At 40.9% G+C, this 21,389-nt stretch overlaps 1 protein-coding gene across 1 annotated transcript in view; it reads right to left on the reverse strand.

Annotated features, from left to right (window-relative positions):
- The window catches only part of POF1B (POF1B actin binding protein), a 38,377-nt gene extending 19,241 nt beyond the window's left edge, over nt 1-19,136 (reverse strand). Inside the window, exons 1-4 of the mRNA XM_065411214.1 lie at nt 18,811-19,136; nt 18,474-18,738; nt 7,595-7,702; nt 3,134-3,340 (exon numbers count right to left, since the gene is read on the reverse strand). Of these exons, the coding sequence (XP_065267286.1) occupies nt 3,134-3,340; nt 7,595-7,702; nt 18,474-18,738; nt 18,811-19,136 (906 nt within the window). The remainder of the gene's footprint in view (nt 1-3,133; nt 3,341-7,594; nt 7,703-18,473; nt 18,739-18,810) is intronic.
- Nucleotides 19,137-21,389: the final 2,253 nt, after the last annotated feature.

A 21,389-nucleotide genomic window follows, 5' to 3' on the forward strand; every position in this document is an offset into this window, starting at 1 on the left:
CTACATATATCATCCAGTAGGATCTCATAAAATGGGGGAGAGGGATAGCTCAGTGGTTTGAGCATTGGCCTGCTAAACCGAGGGTTGCGAGTTCAATCCTTGAGGGGGCCACTTAGGGATCTGAGGCAAAAAAATCAGTACTTGGTACTGCTAGTGAAGGCAGGGGGCTGGACTCAATGACCTTTCAGGGTCCCTTCCAGTTCTATGAGATAGGTATATCTCCATGTATTATTAAAATCTTGCAGGCAGACCAAAATAACCTCTGTTATTTCTCAAAAAAGAAAATGCAATTCACAATGCTAAAATAATTGTAGAGAAAGTCCTAGAATTTATTAATTCCTTAATTACATTGGAAGAGCATGTTTAACATAGTAAGTTTATTACGTGGTAATTTTTGCTACTAAATAAACAATTCAGTATATTTCCACATTAATTTAACAATTTATTGGTAAGTGCAGACAGAAAGTAATCTGACAGGGCACTATGGCTCCTTTGTGGAGGACTTCTGACTGTTTCAGAGGTTGAGGATGAATTAATTTCTTGTTTATTCCTTTAGGCAAAATATTGATTTAAGAGGTATGACTGCATGACTGGTTAAAGCCCCAAAAGGATAAACAGTGACTAAACCAACAAGTCAAACTTTGAGACACCTAAGTTGCAATAGAAGAATGATCAGTTAATAGATGAAAGATCTGATTTACAAACTAGAAAGATAAGTAGTAGTACACAGTACTTAATAAAGACATTTATTTGGGAGTAATGTGATTTAAGGTGTGAAATATATATATATATATATCATGAACAAAAGAACTTTCTTAGAACCCATGTTCAAAAATTAAATGGTTGAAAGTCTAGAAATTTAGAGTTAAGGTTCCACAGCTATTTAAGTCTGCCCCTCTTATGCTTCATGGAACATACGTATATTGTAAAGTTTTGTGAAAAAGGAAAGGGAGGGCACCTGACATATGTTGAGAGGCTTTTCCAAATGGTATGGGAAAAGGTATGAAGTTGGCAGAGCAAGGGGACAAAGAACAGTCCTAAGGGAAGCCCAGTGAGGCAGCAGGAGGCGATGTAGGAGAAAATGAGGACAGAGAAATAGGATAGATTTATGAAGGGCTTTGAAATGAAGCAGGAGAAAGGATACACTAGTGCAAAATTTCAAGAAGGGGTAGAAAAAAAAAAGATATGGTCAAAGACACAGGGAAGGGTAAGTAAGCATAATAGAGGGTCTTCCTTTGCACTTTCCCAGTCAGAATCACACTGGTAACAGTGGATGGGACTAATATAGAAATGTTGTTAATTTCAAGGAAAATATTGTCACAGTTAGAGAAATCTGTGCTGGAATGATTAGCTTGACAATATACATTAATAATATATATTCATTTGGCACTACTCCAGTTAACAGCCAAAACCCTTCATAGGTGAAACTGAGTGCTGCTGAGACTAGCTACAGTTAAACAAATTAACCATTTGGTTGGCTAAGATCAGTGTATGGCATACTGATGGATGAACATGGGTGTTAGTCAAAAAGCTAAGTGAATGTTAGGAACCACTAGGAAAGGGATAGATAATAAAACAGAAAATATCGTAATACCAATTTATAAACTGGTCATGCACACCTTGAATACTGCGTGTATTTCTGGTCACCTCATCTCAAAAAAGATATATTAGAATTGGAAAAGTTACAGAGAAGGGCAACAAACGTGATTGGGGAATGAAACAGTTTCCATATGAGGAGAGACTAAAAAAGACTGGGACTGTTCAAGCTTAGAATAGAGACGACTAAGGGAGGATATGATAGAGGCCTATGAACTCATTAATGGTATGGAGAAAGTGAATAGGGAAGTGTTATTTACCTCTTCACATAACACAAAAACTAAAGGTCACCCAATGAAATTAACAGGCAGCATGTTTAAAACAAACATAAGGACGTTTTTCACACAATGCACAGTCAACCTGTGGAATTGTTGCCAGGTGATGTTGACAAAGGCCAAACGTATTACTGGGTTAAAAAAAAAAATTAGATACATTCATGGAGCATAGATCCATCAATAGCAATTAGCCAAGACGGTCAGGGACGCAACCTCATGCTCCAGGTGTCCCTAAACCTCTAACTGCTGGCAGCTGGGATTGGCCCTGTTCTGTTCATTCCTCCTGAAGCATCTGACACTGGCCACTGTCAGAGACAGATACTGGGGTAGATAGACCATTGGTCTGACCCAACATAGCTATTCTGAACAGCATGTAGAAGGTAATGTATATATTGACCATAGTTGTTAAAGAAAAATGAGTCTCTTTATTGGTTTCTCTGTAGGAGAGGATGATCAAGTGCATACAGTCTCACTGATGAGGAAAAACTATGATCAATTCCTACCAGATGTTCAGAACCAAGTCAATCTACCTACCTTACTCCTGAATATAAAGAAGGATTCACCTATTGAGGGGGGATACATTTTCTAATCTTTTCCATTTTAGGCATAATACTATACTCAAGGGCAAAATTTTCAGCTGCTTCATAATGATTGTGTTCCTCCTGTAACTACCTATTGGCATATGCCAACATGGGGTTTTGCAAGTGCAATGGGCACACACAATTTTTCGGAGGCATTCACTCCACACACAATTGAAAAATTAGCCTCCAAATGCCACAATCTGTATATTGAGAGGAAAGTATCTATTTAAAATTCTCATCTCCATCTGCAGGTGACATGATTATAAAGCATGATTATTGAAAACTGCTCTATCGCTCAGATTCCAACCAAAAAATGCCTTCCATTTGGGCCCCTAGAAATTACAGGGTACCTGAAACAATTTTACAGCAGGATCCTTTCTAGGTCAGAACATTGCCAGTTCAAACACTCTTAACCAAACATTTCACATACTGTGCTGACAGTACAAGAAAATGGAAAAGTTGAGATTTGCAGCAATAATAGCTATACATATACATTTTGGCTCTTAATTTAACTTATTCTAAGCATTTTCAAAAAGGATGTATAGAACATAATCGCCACACTATATAATTTAAACTAAGCTCCCATGGACCTTTAGTTTAATTTCTTGGTAAAATGCTGTGCACTATGTACAATATTAATATGCTGTGAAAAGTAAACTATTAAACAGGAATTCTTCTTACTGGTTCTTCTTCGCAGCCTCGGATTGTTACCCTCTGCACTGTGTTCGTTCCACTTCCACCATCACTCACAGAGATTGAGCTTATTTCGCAGGGACTGCAACTTTGTGTTTCTCGGCACTGGTGGATGATTTGGGGCTGTTCAGATTGCTGGCATACCTGGCTAACCTGGGATTGGTTGGACTGGTGGGAAAACTGGTATTGTTTCTCCTTTAAAAAAAATACATAGGGAATTCAACATTATTGTAGAACCAGAGAACATTACTCTCTCTCCAGTACAAAGCCTCTGTATAAATGAATAAAATGAATTCTTGCATGGGAAAACTCAAATGGTAGTTTATGTTGATCAGCTAGGCAAATATTTTAATTATATTATTGAAAATGCCACAAATACATGCTTGACATTTAGCATATTACAACATTAATGCAGTATTTGAACAGTGTTGTTGTAGCTTTGTTGGCCCCAGGATATTAGAGAGACAAGGAGGCAGCGCTGCCAACTCTCATGATTTTGTCATGAGTCTCATGATGATTATTGCTTTCCTTTAAGACCCAGCTCCTAGAGTCAAGTGGATATGTAATGATTTCAGCTTTCATTCTTAAAGAAAAAGTAAGTTTTTAGCCCTTGTGGCTGTGGAGAAAGCTTCAAAATGTGACCCCCTGTGCACCTTAAAGGTTCAAAAAGCAGAAGGCAAATAAAAAGAACACCACATCTATTATTTTTACATACCCATGATTTTTGGTGAGCCTGAGTCATGATTTTTGAACATTTGGGGTTGGCAAATACTGCAAGATGGGTGAGGTAATATATTTTATTGGGCCAACTTCTGTTGGTGAGAGAGAGATAAGCTTTCGAGTTTACACAGAGCTCTTCTTCAGGTCTGGGAAACACACTCAGAATATCACAGCTAAATACAAGGTGGAACAGATTGTTTAGCATAAGTAGTTAACACATTTTTCAAGGGACCATTCAAGGTTAATAGGCCACTTCACCTTGAATGGTTCCTTGAAATATGTGTTAACTACTTATATTAAATAATCTGTTCCACCTTGTATTTAGCAGTGACACTCTGAAGTCTGGTCTACACTACAGAATTAGGTTGACACAGAGCAGCTTACGTCGACCTAACTATGGAAGTGTCTACACTTAGGCTATATCTACACTAGCAATTGAACGACAAAACTTTTGTCTTTCAGAGGTGTTTAAAAAAAAAAAAAAAAAAACCTGAAAGACGAAAGTTTTGCCACGACAAGTGCCAGTGTGAACAGCGCGCTGTCGGCAGGAGAGCTCTCCTTCTGACAATGCAAATACCACTCGTTGGGGGTGAACTTTTTTGGTCGGCAGAAGAGCGGACAAACAGCAGCCACACTGCATGACTTTTAGCAGCACAGCTGTAGCGACACAGCCATGTCGCCAAAAGCTGTGTAGTGTAGACGTAGCCTTAAATTTTGCTCCCGCCAACGTAACTGCCCTGCTACGCCGACTTACTAACTCCACCTCCATGAGCGGCCTAGAGTTAAGGTTGATGTAGTTAGGTCAACGCAGTGTCAGTGTAGACACTGTGTTGCTCACATTGACTGTTACTGGCTTTCAGGAGCTGTCCCACAATGCCCCACACTGACAGTATAATCGATAAAAGCGTTCCTGTTTCGGACGCGGACCACCAACACAAGGAGCCACGTGCAGATATGCACAAGCAATGTAATTACTGCAGCAACTGTATGCCTACGTAAGTTAGGTCGACTTAATTTTGTAGTGTACACTTGGCCTCAGTTAGTTTCCCAGACCTGAAAAAGAGCTCTGTGTAAGCTTGAAAGCTTCTCTCTCTCTCTCTCTCTCTCTCTCACCAGCAAAAGCTGGTCCAATAAAAGATATTACCTCACCTACCTTGTCTCTCTAATGTTTGAACACTCAAACACAAACTCCTCAGAATCTTAAGAGTTGAAAATCAAGGGGCTGTGTGATTTGTAATAAATTTTTATATTTTACATATGAGATAAATATTTCAATGAAGTTAGCATTCTTAACATACCCATTCATGAAATGGTACTTCCACTAGTTTTTTATATTGATATTTAGATTCTATTACTATTCTAACATATGTTCCTTTGACATATCCTGTTATTGTAAGAACCACAGAAGTTAGGAAAAGAGATCAAGTTTGAAAGACTTCTATTTTTTGGCTTTTTCACTGTAGCACAGTTAGTAAGAAAAGTATTTGGAACTGAATTTAATCTGGAGATGGGTCAGTAAATTTGCTTCATGAATTTTCAAGTTTTTGATTTTCACAGTGAACAATGCAAAGTGACATCTGCAACATTTTTCACATACACCTCTACCCGATATAACGCTGCCCTCGGGAGCCAAAAAAATCTTACCGCGTTATAGGTGAAACCGCATTATATCGAACTTGCTTTGATCCGACGGAGTGCACAGCCCCACCCCCCCGGAGCACTGCTTTACCGCGTTATATCTGAATTCGTGTTATATCGGTTCACGTTATATCAGGGTAGAGGTGTATTATGCAGACTACATGATGCCACATCATTTATGTTTTTATAATGCAGGAAAAATGCAACTTTTTTTAATTTATCAAGCATATGAGAGTGACAAGGAAATTGTAAGTAATCTAGAAGCTAGTTTAGGCCACGACTCAACAAAGCACTGCAGCATACACTTAAGTCCCATTGAAGTCAATATACTTCAGCGCTTTGCTGATTTGGGGTCTTATACCTGCAAGTCTAATTTAAATAAATAAGTAATTAAATATTTCCACATATAATGCATTTTAAAAATCACCAGCCCTAGATGCTATGGTTTGTTGTTGTTTCTTAGTACTTTAAATGGAACATTTGAGTTTGTGACTTTTTTTGTAAAATATATATTTTTTTAATGTCCAGTTTTTGTTTTCCTCCTTTTTTCTAGTTTTCCTCTTAAACCATCACTTAAAAAAAAAAAAAAGTCCAAGCATTCCCTCCCCCTATTCCACTCAAAACTTCTCCAACTTTGGAAAAGTTATGCAGGGAGAAGAGACCCTTTATACATACGGTAGTTCTACCGCATTCAGTGGCAAAAAAAAGAGGAAGAAAACAAAAATCCAAAATTTCACAATTTTTTTTCCAGTTTTTGACCAAGACAAACATTTCATGTTTAAATTGCTATCTTGTTTCAAAGTTTTCTGAGGAAAAATTAAATTAAATCTAATGAAAAATATGATTTTGATCAAACCCCATTTTTTGGTGGTGAATTTTTTCAACCAGCTTCACCACAATGTAATTGGCCAGAAACAGAGTAAGATTCCAAACAATACCTTTCCTTATAGTCTTGTTTTTCTAAAATTCATGCAATTTGGAATTATTTCTAGAAGTCAGTGGGACTATCCCCATGCTAATATAGTTACCAATAAGGGTAAAGGTTCTACAGTCAGGCTCAAAATTATAGTACTAGCAAATAAAGAGGCACAGCAACTCTCAGCTTCAATTTAAAAGGAAGTTTGGGGGGAAAGTTTAACTAACAGGCTGCACGCTTTGTAGTTTCTGGAAGGCCAAACTCACTGCAAATCCCAGGGGCTCCTTGCATTGTTCCCTCCCCTCCATAAGCTCCTCATGTGCTACCCCATCATCTCCCTCTATTTCATGGACTCCCTGCAATTCCCCTCAATGTCCTTCCTGCCATGGGTTCTGTGTGCTCACTCAGTTCTTTCCTCCTCCAATACCAGGGACCCCATTCTCTCCTCCATGTCAGTTGCTGTGTGCCTCTTTCCCCCACCCCCCATTCACTCCTTGGCAGGGGCTCTGTTTAGCCCTCATTCCCATTTCCTTCCCCCATGCCAGGAGTTCTGTGTGCCCCCCACTCCCTCCATTCCAAGGTCCCTCATTCTCCCCTCCCCATGACAAGAGCTCCCTGTGGGCACCCATTCCCCTGACCATCTGGGAGATAGGTCATTCACTGGGTCAACATCTTAACTCTACTGGGGTATTGTTATAATGGAAGGCATTAATGGGTGCCATCAACCAGTTGTTTGATCTATAGACAACTGCAGAGGTGCTTGAAACTGTTGATCTGCTAAACAGAAGATAGGGGTTCCACATGTACCCCATTTCTCCCCTTTTGATTTCCCCCCAAAATAACAGGGTTCTGGCCACAACATTCCCTGAAATTTTGGAACTGATCAGATGTGACATTCAAAAGTTATTGTATTATATACAGACAGACATAGAAATGCCATCACATTGAGTGTAGGCCATCGTGAGCTTGGCCAATAGATGTTCCAAATCCTGCTCACCTTACTCCTAAAAGAAATTCCATTGATTTTAAGTAAGGATTTGGCCCTTACGTGTACTAAAACAATTCCATCAGATTTGCTTTAATTTCCAAGAGAAGCAAAAACTTGAGACAGTAGTAGAAAAGTGTTTGTTTTCTTGCACAACAGATTAATATAAATGATATAAGAAATTATTCACCTGTTCAGGATTTAGCAACTCATATTTTCTTATTGTCTTTTCATAGATAACATTATTCCCTGGGCAGTAACTTCCTCCTCTCAGAAATGGAGACAATGGCTCCTGTAACTGTAAAACATTTAAAAAAAAGTGTTAATATACAATTTTGTGGCTATACCACTCCTATTTAGAATTAGCACTATTTTGAATTAAAACTGTTGGGGTTTGTTTTTTTTCAAAGGAAAGGACAAGAGCAACATATTTAGGCATGATACAGTACTGTGTACACTGAAGTAGTAGCTGAGACACTAAGGTCATGTTAATTTTACATGGGGAACAAATATTTAATAATGAGCTCTGCAATATAACAGAGAAAGACATAACACAATCAAATGGCTGGAAGCTGAAGCTAAAAAAATTTATACTGGAGGAAATAAGGCATGAATTTTAACAGTGAGAGTAATTAACCATTAGAACAGTTTACCAAGGGTCCTGGTGGATCCTCCAGCACTGACAATTTTTAAATCAAGATTGAATATTTTCTTAAAAGATCTGCTCTAAGAATTATTTGGGGGAAGTTCTCTGGCCTGTGTTATACAGGAGGTCTGACTAGATGATCACAATGGTCTCTTCTGGCCTTGGAATCTATAATTTGAGCTCCATAAGGAAGTGAGTTGAATCAGTGGGGCTCAGCTTGTTTCCACTAAAGTCAACAAAAGACTCCCACTGACTTCTGTGAGCCTTGGATCAAGCCCTTAGAGAGTATACAAGATTGGGCTCATTATTATTATCATTAATAAACTGTGCAAAGACAGGCAGATTATAAAGTGCTAAATCAACTCTGTAGGAGAGAAACTGACCTAAAACACGTGTTAAGAAGACGACAACTGTTCAGAGTAGACCAGAGCAGAGCACAGATATATAAGTAAGAGGAAGGAAACGAAATACAGCATGGTGACGTATTGCCTTAGCAGAAGGAAGTCTGATTTTGGTTCCTTTGGATGGTCTCTTGAGATACGAGCAGTAATCCTCAGAGCGGCTTGGAGGGGGAGAGCAAGGCAAAAACAAAAAGCATAACTCAGATGGATCCAAGTATTGACTGGTCACTGGGTTTATCTATATAAACACCCACTTCATGGCAAGCTGGGCTGTAAATCTACCTCACACTAGCCTGGTGCGCACTAGCTGTCCATGCTCCATGGCATGCTCTGATCTACCCCTCTACAAGTAGATCAGCACTCCCTTTGGAACTTTTAGTGCATGACGGCACGGTCCACATGGACAGCTAGTGTGTGGCAGGCTAACGCACGGCAGATTTACCCCCCAGCATACCGTGAACTATGTGTTTGTATAGGATATGTCTACACTGCAGTATAAACCCAGGGTTAGCAGTCTCTGGGTTTGTTAATCTAGAGCATCTACACTTATTTGTAAACTCCAGGTTAGGAATTGTTGAACACGTGGCCCCAAACCGGGGCTCCAACATCTACACTGCATTATGCAGGCCTGAGTTCAACCACCCATATCCCAGACTTCCTAGCACCCTCCCAAAATGGCCACTCTAACCCTTTGTTTGTGGTGCAGTGTGGGAAAATTTGGCTATCCACAAAACCTGACTATCCAGAGAACAAAGAAAGTTTGCCTGTGGGATTGTGGGATACTTTTGGTGGCTTCCCAGAGCACTAGTCCAAAAGGGCGTGAACTCTGGGTCCAAATTTGACTCAGGCTCTGACTCTCCACCCCTGTGGGATCCTGGGTTAATGCAATGCGTGTGTAGGTGGAAGGGGGATTATGTTTGAGCCTGAGTTCAAACCCTGGGCTTACATTGCAGTGACTAAACTTGGGCACCCAACAAAAGGGCACTTTTGAAAATCTGGACCTATTCAACTTGCCCGAAGTCAAAACAAAATTCTGTGCCAACGCCATTAATAGAACACAGATCTCCAGTCCTAATCCAGTGCTTGACCGAGATCTTCCTTCCTTTTCTGAGCTAATAAAAAAATATGTTGAGGGTTCCCAGGGTTCTGGGCTAGCAACAATACTGTGTCCAGCATATTTTAAAGAACTGGTTGTGGGAGATACTGTTTAATGTAAAGAAGCAGCATTTCTATGGCTGCGGCAGCCACTTTTGAGAGCCAGCCACAGACATTCTTTATCCTAAACACAACTCTGCCACATATTTGGGTTAAGCAGTACTTTAGGGTGGTCTTTAAATAATGAAAATGGCTACACACGTTGTGCTCATGCTAAAACATCTAGGTCCTATTGCCACAATAGTGCACATCTGCTTTCACCCCCAATCACCAGTGCTAGGTTTCATGCAGGTAATTAGGTTTTTTAGCATTATTGAGCATTGTGCACTTTTCCCCACATTATACAGAAGACTTGGGGGCAGGGGCATACATCTGCTGGGCAAAATTAGAATGCTCAGTGCTAGCATTTTCTTTTTTTCAGTTCTTTCATTTGCATATAACACATCAATGGAGTTAGCCTCTGTGCCTCGTCTGCAAAATGCGGGTAAGAATCAAAGCTTATGCAGACTTAATGGGACAAAGCTTCAGCTAGTGTAGATCAGTATAACTCCATTGAACTCAACAGAGCTACACCAATTTATACTAGCTGAAGATATGACCCATAAAGTACTCTCATCTCTCCAAATGAAAAGCACTGTAAATACATTATTTATTGTTTTCTTTTCTCAGTCCCTCCCTTCTGAGATGAGAAGCAAAGAAAATCTGTATTTTATTTAAATAGTGAAATGATTGGAACATAAAAATTGCCAGATCAGACCACTAGACCAGTGGTCTCCAAACTTTTTTTGATCGCGCACCCCTATCAGTAAAAAAATTTTGAGCATGCACCATCTGCCGCCGCGCCGGCTCTACCATTTTTGCCAAAGCAAAAAAAAAAAAAAAAAGCTCGGACTCCCACCCGAACTGATGAAGCAAAAAAAAAAAAAAAAACCACTCCTCCTGCCACGCACCCCCAAGGATCCTCTTGCGCACCCCACTTTGGAGACCACTCCAGTATCCCATACCTGACAGCACCAAGTGCTCCAGAGCATAGTCCAATGACAACTGTGAAATAAGATGTTCCCAGGAGAAGTTTCTCCTTTTGATTCAATCATTTTCATTCTCTAAATTCTATAATTAAAAAAAAATTCCTAATAATTGTGTTTGCTTTCATTTGGCAAGTATTTGTTTCCACTTCTTCTTCTAGAGTAGCATCCACATAAATTGACAACTTAAATTCCATGTGTGCACTAGCAACATTTACAACATCAAGGACAGAGCTACAGCCCAAATCTACATTCCTCAAGTAGAGAGATAAGGTGGGTGAGGTAATATATTTTATTGGACCAATTTCCGTTGTTGAGAGAGAGAGAAGCTTTCGAGCTACACAGAGTTCCAAACCGGAAGAAGACCTCTGTGTAAGCTCAAAGCTTGTCTCTCTCACCATCAGAAGCTGATCCAATAAAAGATATTACCTCATGCATCTTGTCTCTCTAATATCATGATACAAACATGGCTACAACACCATATTTCTCAAGTAAGCAGAATTCCCACTGAGGTCAGTTTGAGGATTGGGTCTTTTGTTAGTTAACTGTTATAGAGCAGCAGGAATAACTCACAGGTCATGGTCACTTCCTCCCCTAACAACTCAGCAATGCCAGGAAGATCTTTGTTGCTGTTATCAAAATTTTAAATCGAAGGGGCATTCATCACTAGATAAGAGCAATTCCAAAGTAGGTCAGATATCTAGTTTGGAACTCCCACATCTGTGTTGCACTGTAATAAACAGCCTGCAGCAGTTTTTCAATCCTCCTCCTAAAGAGTGAATCATAACACCAGGAAAAAGAAATCAAAGTAGAAAAGACTCTACTCTAGCTAAGCATCAATTATAGTAATTAGAGAATGTCAAAGTTATGAGTACTGCTGAAGACTTGTCATAGTCTTGATCACATTTTCTCCCCTTTGCATAATTAGGGCCTGATCCTGCAAACTTTCATCATGCAAGTAATCCTATTGAAGTCAAAAGGACTCCTTATATGAGTACACAACATTCAAAAGAAAAGATGATATATAGTTTATAAAGCATAACCATGTTTCCAAATTATCCTAATTTTTAAAGGATCTGGACTATAAACTGAAACACCTACAAATTAACATGTGATTGATTTCTTCACACAAATTTCCCTTCCCAAAGACTGCACACTTTATAGATATATAGTTTTGTTTCTCAGTCTTTGGCTCAAGATAATTACTTAGGTTGAGATTGCCTCTCTGAGGCAGGGAGCTTCTTTTTTGTTGTGTGTTTGCACAGAGCCCTGCGCAAGAAGTTCTGGGCCACTCCTAGGAACTGTGGTAATACAAATAAACAATCGGGAAAAGTTTTGGGTTTTTTTTTTTATACAGAGGTACATACTGTAGTGTGGTGCACTGAAAAATGTATCCTTTTAAGAAACTGGATTATATTTAAAGTAAATAATCTGTTAAAGACCCTTCAAACCTGCCTAAACTAAATCCACTGCCTCAGGGCTTTGGAATACATCACTCATGCTATTAAGCTCTCTCGCTTGTAACCAGACAGGCCAAACACGCAAAAAAACCCACAGAAATTGGGCTTGTTTTTGGCTTAATTGGCTTGTGAGTTGCTTGTTGGCTAGTTTTTGGCTTGTAGCTTGTTTGGCTTGTAGCTTGTTGCTTTTTTTTTTTTTTTTTTTAAATCGGCTCCTGGCATGCAGGGGCAATGGGGGGCGGGGGGTGCCAAGCAGGGGTAAGGGGGGGAGAGAGTATGGGGTGCACAGCAGGTCCACCACAGTCCCAGACTGCACGCAGGGGGGATCTAGTCACTTAAAGTGTTGGGGTTCTTAGGGATTGGCTTGTTTTGGCCTTGTTTTGAAATGGGATTAGCTTGATTTTTTACTTATTGTGAAAGTCGGGGTGCTTATTTACCACTTGAAAGTTGGCAACTTTCTTGTAACTTGTAAAACTATTTTACACTAATAAAAAGTACTGAAGTATTCTCATAGGTATAAAGACCAGGAGACTATTAAGGTAGAATACATATCTCATCTTCTAAGATTTAAGGAAAGATTCTAAACTCTACGTATAATAATATATTTAGAGCTCAGCGGGATGTTTTACTTTCACAAGTGCCAGGGGGCAATTGAATTCCTTTCTTGCAAGAGATAGAGGTCGGCATAGAGAACATCCCATTCATGTCCATTATTGGACAAATTTCAGTGACAAGATTGTAGGGTGACCAGACAGCAAGTGTGAAAAATCAGGACGGGGGTGGGGGGTAATAGGAGCCTATGTAAGAAAAAGACCCAAAAATTGGGACTGTCCCTATAAAATCAGGACATCTGGTCACCCTACAAGATTGGGCCTTGGACTTGCACTAGTGCAACCAAGCAGGTTTGGGCCCCATACTATTAAACTTAGGAGGACAAATTTAAACATGAACTGGCAAGCAGAAAAGATTGTGATTTTGCCCTCTAAGGTTTCTTTAATATGTGTTAAGGTGACTTCATGGGTTTTTGTTTTGTTTCGGTCCCCCCCCCCCCCCCATTATAATTATTTCATTGAACTACTCAGCCAAGGAAATTTGTTGCAATGAGATTCACGTCTGGTCTAACAGACTGTACAAAAAAAAAAATCACTAAATAAACAGACAGCTAAATGCCACAATCTCAAACAGGACAGAGTAAATCAAAGGATGGATACAGCAAACAAATACTAAGAACAACATATTAATAAAGTAGCTGCTTTCATCTGTGACAAGGCAATACAGTCAAATAGATCATAAAAGACATTATCCATTTCCAAATTTTCTTACTCTGTAATGTAATCAAAGTATACATAAGAATAATCATAATGGAAAACACTGATTCACTGACAGAGTAAATGCTATAGTAGAAATGTTTGATTTATACACCCACACACCCATTCATTATCTTTTATGTCCTTAATGAACATACAGAATCTATCCAGAAGTAATTTTTTTTTAAGTATCACACAAGAGAATCCTCTTGGCCAATCAGCAGTAGCAAACAATATAATATTTCTATATCACTTCTTATCTGAGAACTCAATGAAGGTTCACAACATCGATGTGAAGCAGGTATACCTATGTGATAACTGGATAAACTGAGATATGCAGAAATTAAGCAATCTGCACAAAGTCAATAGGAGAGTGAAGAATAGGGCTCAAGAGTTCTTACTTCTAGTCCCCTGAATTTCCAATTGGACAACTCAGCCTCCCAAAGAATTATATACTTCCCCATGTAGGGGATTGAACAAACATTAAATTCCACCTACTCTCCCTGTCACTCTTCATACTCCTTCCAAAATTCTTGCCAACCACTTCTTTTGTTTCTTTCATCCACTTCCAACTACACGCCTTCTCACTTGCTGACACTTGATCTTGAGAAACCTCCTAAATTAATGTTTATTAAGCATCCTCCCTCTCCACCTTCCAAAAGTTTATGACCAGTATTCCAGCTACAGAAACCACAACTCACTCTATGTCTGACCTTTTTGTGCCTTTAGAGCCTGATTCAGCAAACACTTAAGCACATACTTAACTTTAGGCACACAAATACACCTCTACCCAGATATAATGCAACCTGATACAACACGAATTCGGATATAATGCGGTAAAGCAGCGGGGAGCCCCGGGCCCTTTAAATCACCGCCCGAGCCCAGCTGCCGGAGCTCTGGTGGTGATTTAAAGGGCCCGGGGCTCCCCGCAGTGGCTGGAGCACCGGGCCCTTTAAATCACCGCCGGGGAAGCCTAACCGTACCAGCTTACTTTAACCTCTGGATATAACGTGGTTTCATCTATAACATGGTGAGATTTTTTGGCTCCAGAGGACCGTGTTGTATCGGGGTAGAGGTGTAGTCCCATTGACTTCAACATGACTACGGTACATGCTTAAAGTTAAGCAATCTACTGGATCAGCAATTTAGAACCTCAATTGTTTCAGGGTAGGAACTTCTTGTTTGTTTGACACACTTAATTCATGTTTCCTAATATGTCTACAATACTACACGGAGAGACAAGGTGGGTGAGGTAATATCTTTTATTGGATCAACTTCTAAAAAAATACCACCTTACCTCTCTAATATCCCCGGACTGACACGGCTACAACTACACTGCGTAGTAAAGTACTACATATTACACCTCTACCCCGATATAACGCTGTCCTCGGGAGCCAAAGAATCTTACCGCGTTATAGGTGAAACCGCGTTATATCGAACTTGCTTTGCTACACTGGAGTGCGCAGCCCCGCCCCCCCGCCCCGCTTTACCGCGTTATATCCAAATTCGTGTTATATCGGGTCGCGTTATATCGGGGTCGAGGTGTAATTAATACTTAACATTTTCTTCTCTAGATTTCAATGCACATTACAAGTTTGGGCATATATCTCTATTTTACAGACAGGGTCACTGAAGCACAGAGAATTTAGCTGACTTGCCTATGATCACAAAGCACAGTCAGTGGCAGAAGGGTAACTCTTGCCTCCTAATTCTCAGCACAGAATTCTGTCTAAATGCCACTTGTAAAGTTCTGACAAGCAGCGTTAATACTTGCTTGTCAAAGTTTTCCTTAAATTTGTTCAGGATTAAAATTCTTCATTTCATAAACTGGAGCTAAAGCCACAAAAAGGAATTTTCTTTGCTCGATAGTCTTTTTTATTATTATTAATTAATTATTATTATTATTATAACAACAACCCTCACAGGCCTGATTTTGAAAAAAGTTAGCTTAAACAATTATATATTTAATATGCTCACACACTTATTACCACTAGTAATGGAAACTAGACAATTGTGCACAAAAAAGATAATTTGTACAGGCAATAACCCAATTTGAATGCATAATCAAAGTAAATGCTGTGAGTAAATAAATAGCTGTGAGCACATTGTGTGTGAAAATCTGCACATTCACTTATCTGAAAATACGGCCCTATAGCAGGATATTGTACTATGAAGATAGGGATTTTACAAATGTTTACCTGTTGAAACACATATTATTACTGAGTTTTATACTCTTTTGCTCAGTCTTAAATAATTTTTCAAGGTCATACCAAATTCAATTTTTGAAAAGTCATTCACAGTGTGGTAGTCTATGAAAAACTGCAGATGCCACAAAAATAAAGTTTTCCTCAGCTTCCATGAAGCGAAACACTGGAGACTCGGAGGGAAAAGTCCTGTAGTCTAGAGAGCATAATAGGGATGAAATCAATAGAGTGCTATAGAAATTTCTCAGCAATCCTAAATACGGTAATTTAATAGAGAACGATATCCTTTCTAAATAAAAAAAAAAAGTGGAGGGAACCAATAATCTACAAACTATCCTATAGAATGCTGTAGCAGGATATATTTTCTATTAAATATTCTGAATTCTATACGACGGTTCAGAAAGCCTATACAAAGTCTATCACTTTCTATCTGGTAAAGTACTTTTCTGTAAGGTCATTTTTTTAATTGAATCAGACAGATAGATATTAAAATAGTTTAAAAGTTAATATAATTACGGTTAAGAGATTTATCCAAGAACACCAAAATTCCTACCTAATACCCTAAATACATTACTTTAAAAAGTTATTTTAACAGTATACAAAAGTCAAATTTGACAATTATTGTACTGCAGAATTATGGAGAGGAATGTGTGCCACTATAGTTTAAGTGTTGTTAGTGTTTCTATTACAAACCATAGATGATGCCTGATCCAATTCCTATTGATCCCATTAATATCCGCCTATTGGAAAAAGCGCTACAGCTAATAGTCTGATCTATTTAAATTGATTTGTGCATTTTCAACTTCAAGTAGAATTCTTTTACAGTTTCATTTAATCTGTAAGTTTTTAAATAAAGCTTCTTGTTATAGTTCATTTAAGATGGGTTATGGAACTAATGTTTTTTCAGTAGTCCCTATTCTTTTTTATATATTGTATTTATTAAACTTTTTTGTATCAAAAGAAACAAAAGCCACAAATAAAAAGACAATAAAAAGATGCACTTAAATATAAGGATTACAAAAAATAGGGGTGAGACAACATTTCAAAAACACCATTTTTAATTGTATTGGGACACAGAGAGATGCAGAAAATTTTGTAACAGGATGGAATATCTGCAAGATCATAGAATCATAGGACTGGAAGGGACCTTGAGAGGTCATCTAGTCCAGTCCCCTGCACTCATGGCAGGACTAAGTATTATCTAGACCATTCCTGACATGTGTTTATCTAACCTGCTCTTAAAAATCTCCAATGATGGAGATTCCACAACCTCCCTAGGCAATTTATTCTAGTGCTTAACCACCCTGACAGTTAGGAAGTTTTTCCTAATGTCTAACCTATACTTCCCTTGCTGCAAGTTTCTTGTCCTATCCTCAGAGGTTAAGAAGAATAATTTTCCCCCTCCTCCTTGTAACATCCTTTTATGTACTTGAAAACTGTTATGAACCCTCTCACATTTTCTCTTTTCCATACTAAAACCCATTTTTTTCAATCTTCCCTCATAGGTCATGTTTTCTAGACCTTTAATCATATTTGTTGCTCTTCTCTGGACTTTCTCCAATTTGTCCACATCTTTCCTGAAATGTGGCACCCAGAACTGGACACAACACTCCAGTTGAGGCCTAATCAGCACGGAGTAGAGCGGAAGAATTACTTCTCATGCTATTTTTTACAACACTCCTGCTAATGCATCCCAGAATGATGTTCGCTTTTTTTGCAGCACTGTTACACTGTTGACTCATATTTAGCTTGTGGTCCACTATGACCCCCAGATCCATTTCCTTCCTAAGCAGTCATTTCCCATTTTGTATGTGTGCAACTGATTGTTCCTTCTTAAGTGAGTACTTTGCATTTGTCCTTATTGAATTGTGTTGAACTGAAATGTTGTGGGAGTTTATTTGTTTGTAGCCCTGTAGTCAACAATAGTAGGTAGGAATTACTAAAGCGTTATATATAGCTTTTCACACATAGATAATAAACAGGTTGCTTAGCATAATTTCAGCAATGCCCTGTGTAAAGATGAAATTTATAATGCTTTTCTTTAATACTTTAATACTGCCAATAGTAATTTTTTATTATATTAATTACATTGTAACACAAAAAGAGATCTTAAAGTACTATCTGGTTTTGATCTCATTCCAAAAACAGTCACTAGCTTTTATGAGGTTCATCTATCCAATTCATAATCCATTTATCTTAACAGTACAAAAATGATATATAAATTGCTTATATAAGAACAAGAATAGAAATCCCAGGACAGACTGCAAAACACTTTTAAACCTAATGATTTCACCTGTTACAGTTCTCCACTCAGATAATCATCAGTGCTCATACATTAAATCAGTCCTGTTTACACCACATTCATAAAGCTGTCACATGTATTCAGAACTCTTTTCTAGATTAGCTTTTTTCTGTATGTCAATAGCTCTATGGTGAAAGCTGAACACACCTCTCCCACACTGGTGAATGCCAGCAAAGAAAATTCTCTCCTATGCAGCTTGCAAATCTGTTTAGAAGCGTAGTAGCCCTTGTATGACTCAGTTCAGGAAGTCCGGCCATATACAAGGATTTTTCAAGGGTAGCCAGTCCCTCAGCAACAGTTGTGTAAATGGGCCTGTGCATCAGTGATACCCCCCACCCACAGTGTAACCAGTCAATGCCTCCCCCCACACTGTAACTAGTCAATCATCCCCCCCCCCCACATAAATACTCTGTAACTAGTCAATGACACCCCCCCCCCCCCCAGCACACACACACACCCAGCAGGGAGTAGCAGAGGTCCAAGTCCACAGAAGCACAAGAGGGGAGCCTAACGAGCCCCCGGCCAAGTCCCGAGGGCAGGAGGGGAGAAGGGGAGGGAGGCCCGTGTACCTGCTGAGGCGGGTCGCGGCTCCAGATGACATGCTGGTGGCCTGACGCGTTCTCCAGCGGGGACACCGGCCTGGGGGAGCACGGAGGGAGCTCCAGCACCTGCACCCGCTTGCCCCCGGGGCAGCTATAGGTCCTCACCCGCTCGTACACCACGTTGCCGTCCTGATGCTGATGCTGCTGGTGCTGGTGGGGCAGCGGCTCCGGGCAGGGCAGGGGCCACAGATCGGGGCATGGCTTGGGCAGCGGCTCGGGGCACTGCTGGGGCCTGCTCGGCAGGGGCTCGGGGCACGGCCGGGGCCGGCTCTGCAGGGGCGGCGGCTCGGGGCACTGCTGGGGCCAGCTCGGCAGGGGCTCGGGGCACGGCCGGGGCCGGCTCTGCAGGGGCGGCGGCTCGGGGCACGGCAGCGGCTCGGGGCACGGCCGGGGCCGGCTCTGCAGGGGCGGCGGCAGGTCGTGGCACGGCAGCGGCTCGGGGCACGGGCGGGGCCGGTTCTGCCGAGGCGGCGGCTCGTAGCACGGCAGCGGCTCGGGGCACTGCCGAGGCCGGTGGTGCGGCAGAGGCAGTGTGTGGTAGCAGGGCTGGGGCCGGTGGTGCTGCGGCCGGTGATGCTGCAGGTGCTGGGGCAGCGCCTGGGGCTGCAACTGCTGCTGGCCGCCGTACATGCTGCCCGCGGGGCGCCCACCCCGAGACGGGGAGCTGGGCACGGCGGAGGGGAGCTGGGACGCGGGGCAGAAAGTGCGGGAGAGCTGGGCCGGGGTGGGGATTAGTAGCCGCGCGGCAGCGCCCAGGACTGGACACGCCTTGGAGCGGCAGCGGCTCACCTGACTCCCCGCAGCAGGGAGCGGCCGCGCCGCCTCCGTGGGCAGGCTGCCAGCTCGGCCTGGCGCGGACGGGGGCAGGCCAGGCGCTGGGAGCCGCGCCGGGGGAGGGGGAGTAGCGCAGGCAGGTGCGCTGCGCCCCCGTCGAAGAGCCACCACCGCCTGCAGGCCAGCTGCGGTCAGAGGCAGAGCGACAGCGACCTGGAGGAGAAGCCCCCAGTTTCCCCACGAGTTTAGCGTTGTTCGCTCCAGAGTGGGAAAAGGCAACAGAGGGTCCTGTGGCACCTTTAAGACTAACAGATGTATTGGAGCATAAGCTTTCGTGGGTGAATGCCCACTTCGTCAGACGCATGTGGGTATTCACCCACGAAAGCTTATGCTCCAATACATCTGTTAGTCTTAAACGTGCCACAGGACCCTCTGTTGCTTTTTACAGATCCAGACTAACACGGCTACCCCTCTCAGAGTGGGAAAAGTAATTTTAGCCTTTAAAGGTGCTGGAAACGCGGTAATGCTGTCACCCATTCCTCTTCTGTTAAAAACAGACTGTGCCATTGCTGCCAATATCAGGGTGACAAGGAAGGAATTAGTATCTATGAGCTGAGGGATGAAAACATTTAAATAATGAAAATACAATGAGTGAAGGAAAGCCTAGAATACATTGTTAACATTACTTATAATTTATGGCCTAAACTAATTTCTGTTACAGGCACAGCATACAAAGAGATGTTAGATTAAAAAAAATACTCTTGCTGGAAAATGCAACATAACTTTATTTCTTGGAATTCAGAATAGTAACACATGCACAAACCAGAGAGAGACAAAGCAGACTGCTCTGAAAAACAGGCCACAGCTTACCTTGGTCTGGCTACTGCCAGGCCCAGATCTCATGCTTCATTACAAAGACCCATAGGGGCAAGCAGGGGCAGGAAATTTGAAGACCTTTGATAATTTAAAGTAATAAATCACAATTTTAACACAACTTTCAAAACACCACAGTTTCCAATAGAGACAACCACCCTATTTTCAAATAGGAGCCTATGTATATTTGTGCAGAATAATCCCTCTATATACTCATTTTCAGTTGTCATCAGCCTTGGCTCAACATTTCCTGCAGCTGTAATAAAGCAAAATGAATTAATTTGATTCCTGATATGAGTCCACCTACACTTCCCCTTTAGTGTCTTAATGTGTTTCCAGGTTGGGTTGAAGGGAGGGGGGAGTGTAATCATACAGTTATCTGCTACTTAGTCACAGCCAGTTAAATCACTCAAATTCTATGCTAGAAGTAAGGAGGTTGCAAAACTTTTACTATGTTGCAAACCACTTCCCATTTGTAATCATAGGGACCACCTTCTCACCCATTCACATAACAACCTTTGGCTACTACAGCAATTGCTTATATAGAAAAGTGATATTAGGCAATCATTTAAATATATTTGCAGCTATTTTTAATACAGTTTGGGGGTCGGTGTCAAGGAAGAGAGCCAGCATCATGTGACCAGCTTGCTCTTTAGCGATAGACCACCAGCAAGTTCTCTGTTGATTGTTTGGGAGTCAATAGCCTAAAACTTTACTCCATAGGAAAGAATGTATGTTCCACTGAATTCCTCAATCCAGAATACTTTCTCTGGAGCTCCCTTTTCACATTCAATAACCAGATGGCCCTGTCCCCTCTTCTTGCAAGTTAGTGCACAGGATAGTAGCATTACTATGTAAAATATTGTATAAAATCTCAAACATATATATGTATCATCCTCTGATGCTCCAGATTGGTGCACCGTCACCCTATAAGCTTACTAGTTGCTTTCGGGTCCCACAAGATAAAGGTTGTATTATTATTAGTACATACTGATGATGATTTTATGATTAATATTAATTGTAGCTAGGAGTAGCTTCAGACACATGAAAGAACAGTCAGACAGATTGAAATAACTGTTTAAGAGGCCTTTACCTCAGGAACCCTGGCTTACAAGCTCCTCAACTCAAAGTCCTCAAGCAGTGTCTCTGAGCCTGGTCAAGCTAGTCTTCTGGAGCCTGAAAGAGAGATGAATGTTCTGATAGTAATCCATACAGCCAAAAGGAGAGAACAGAAGG

This window comes from Emys orbicularis, chromosome 9 (assembly GCF_028017835.1).
Source record: "Emys orbicularis isolate rEmyOrb1 chromosome 9, rEmyOrb1.hap1, whole genome shotgun sequence".
NCBI lineage: Eukaryota > Metazoa > Chordata > Testudines > Emydidae > Emys > Emys orbicularis.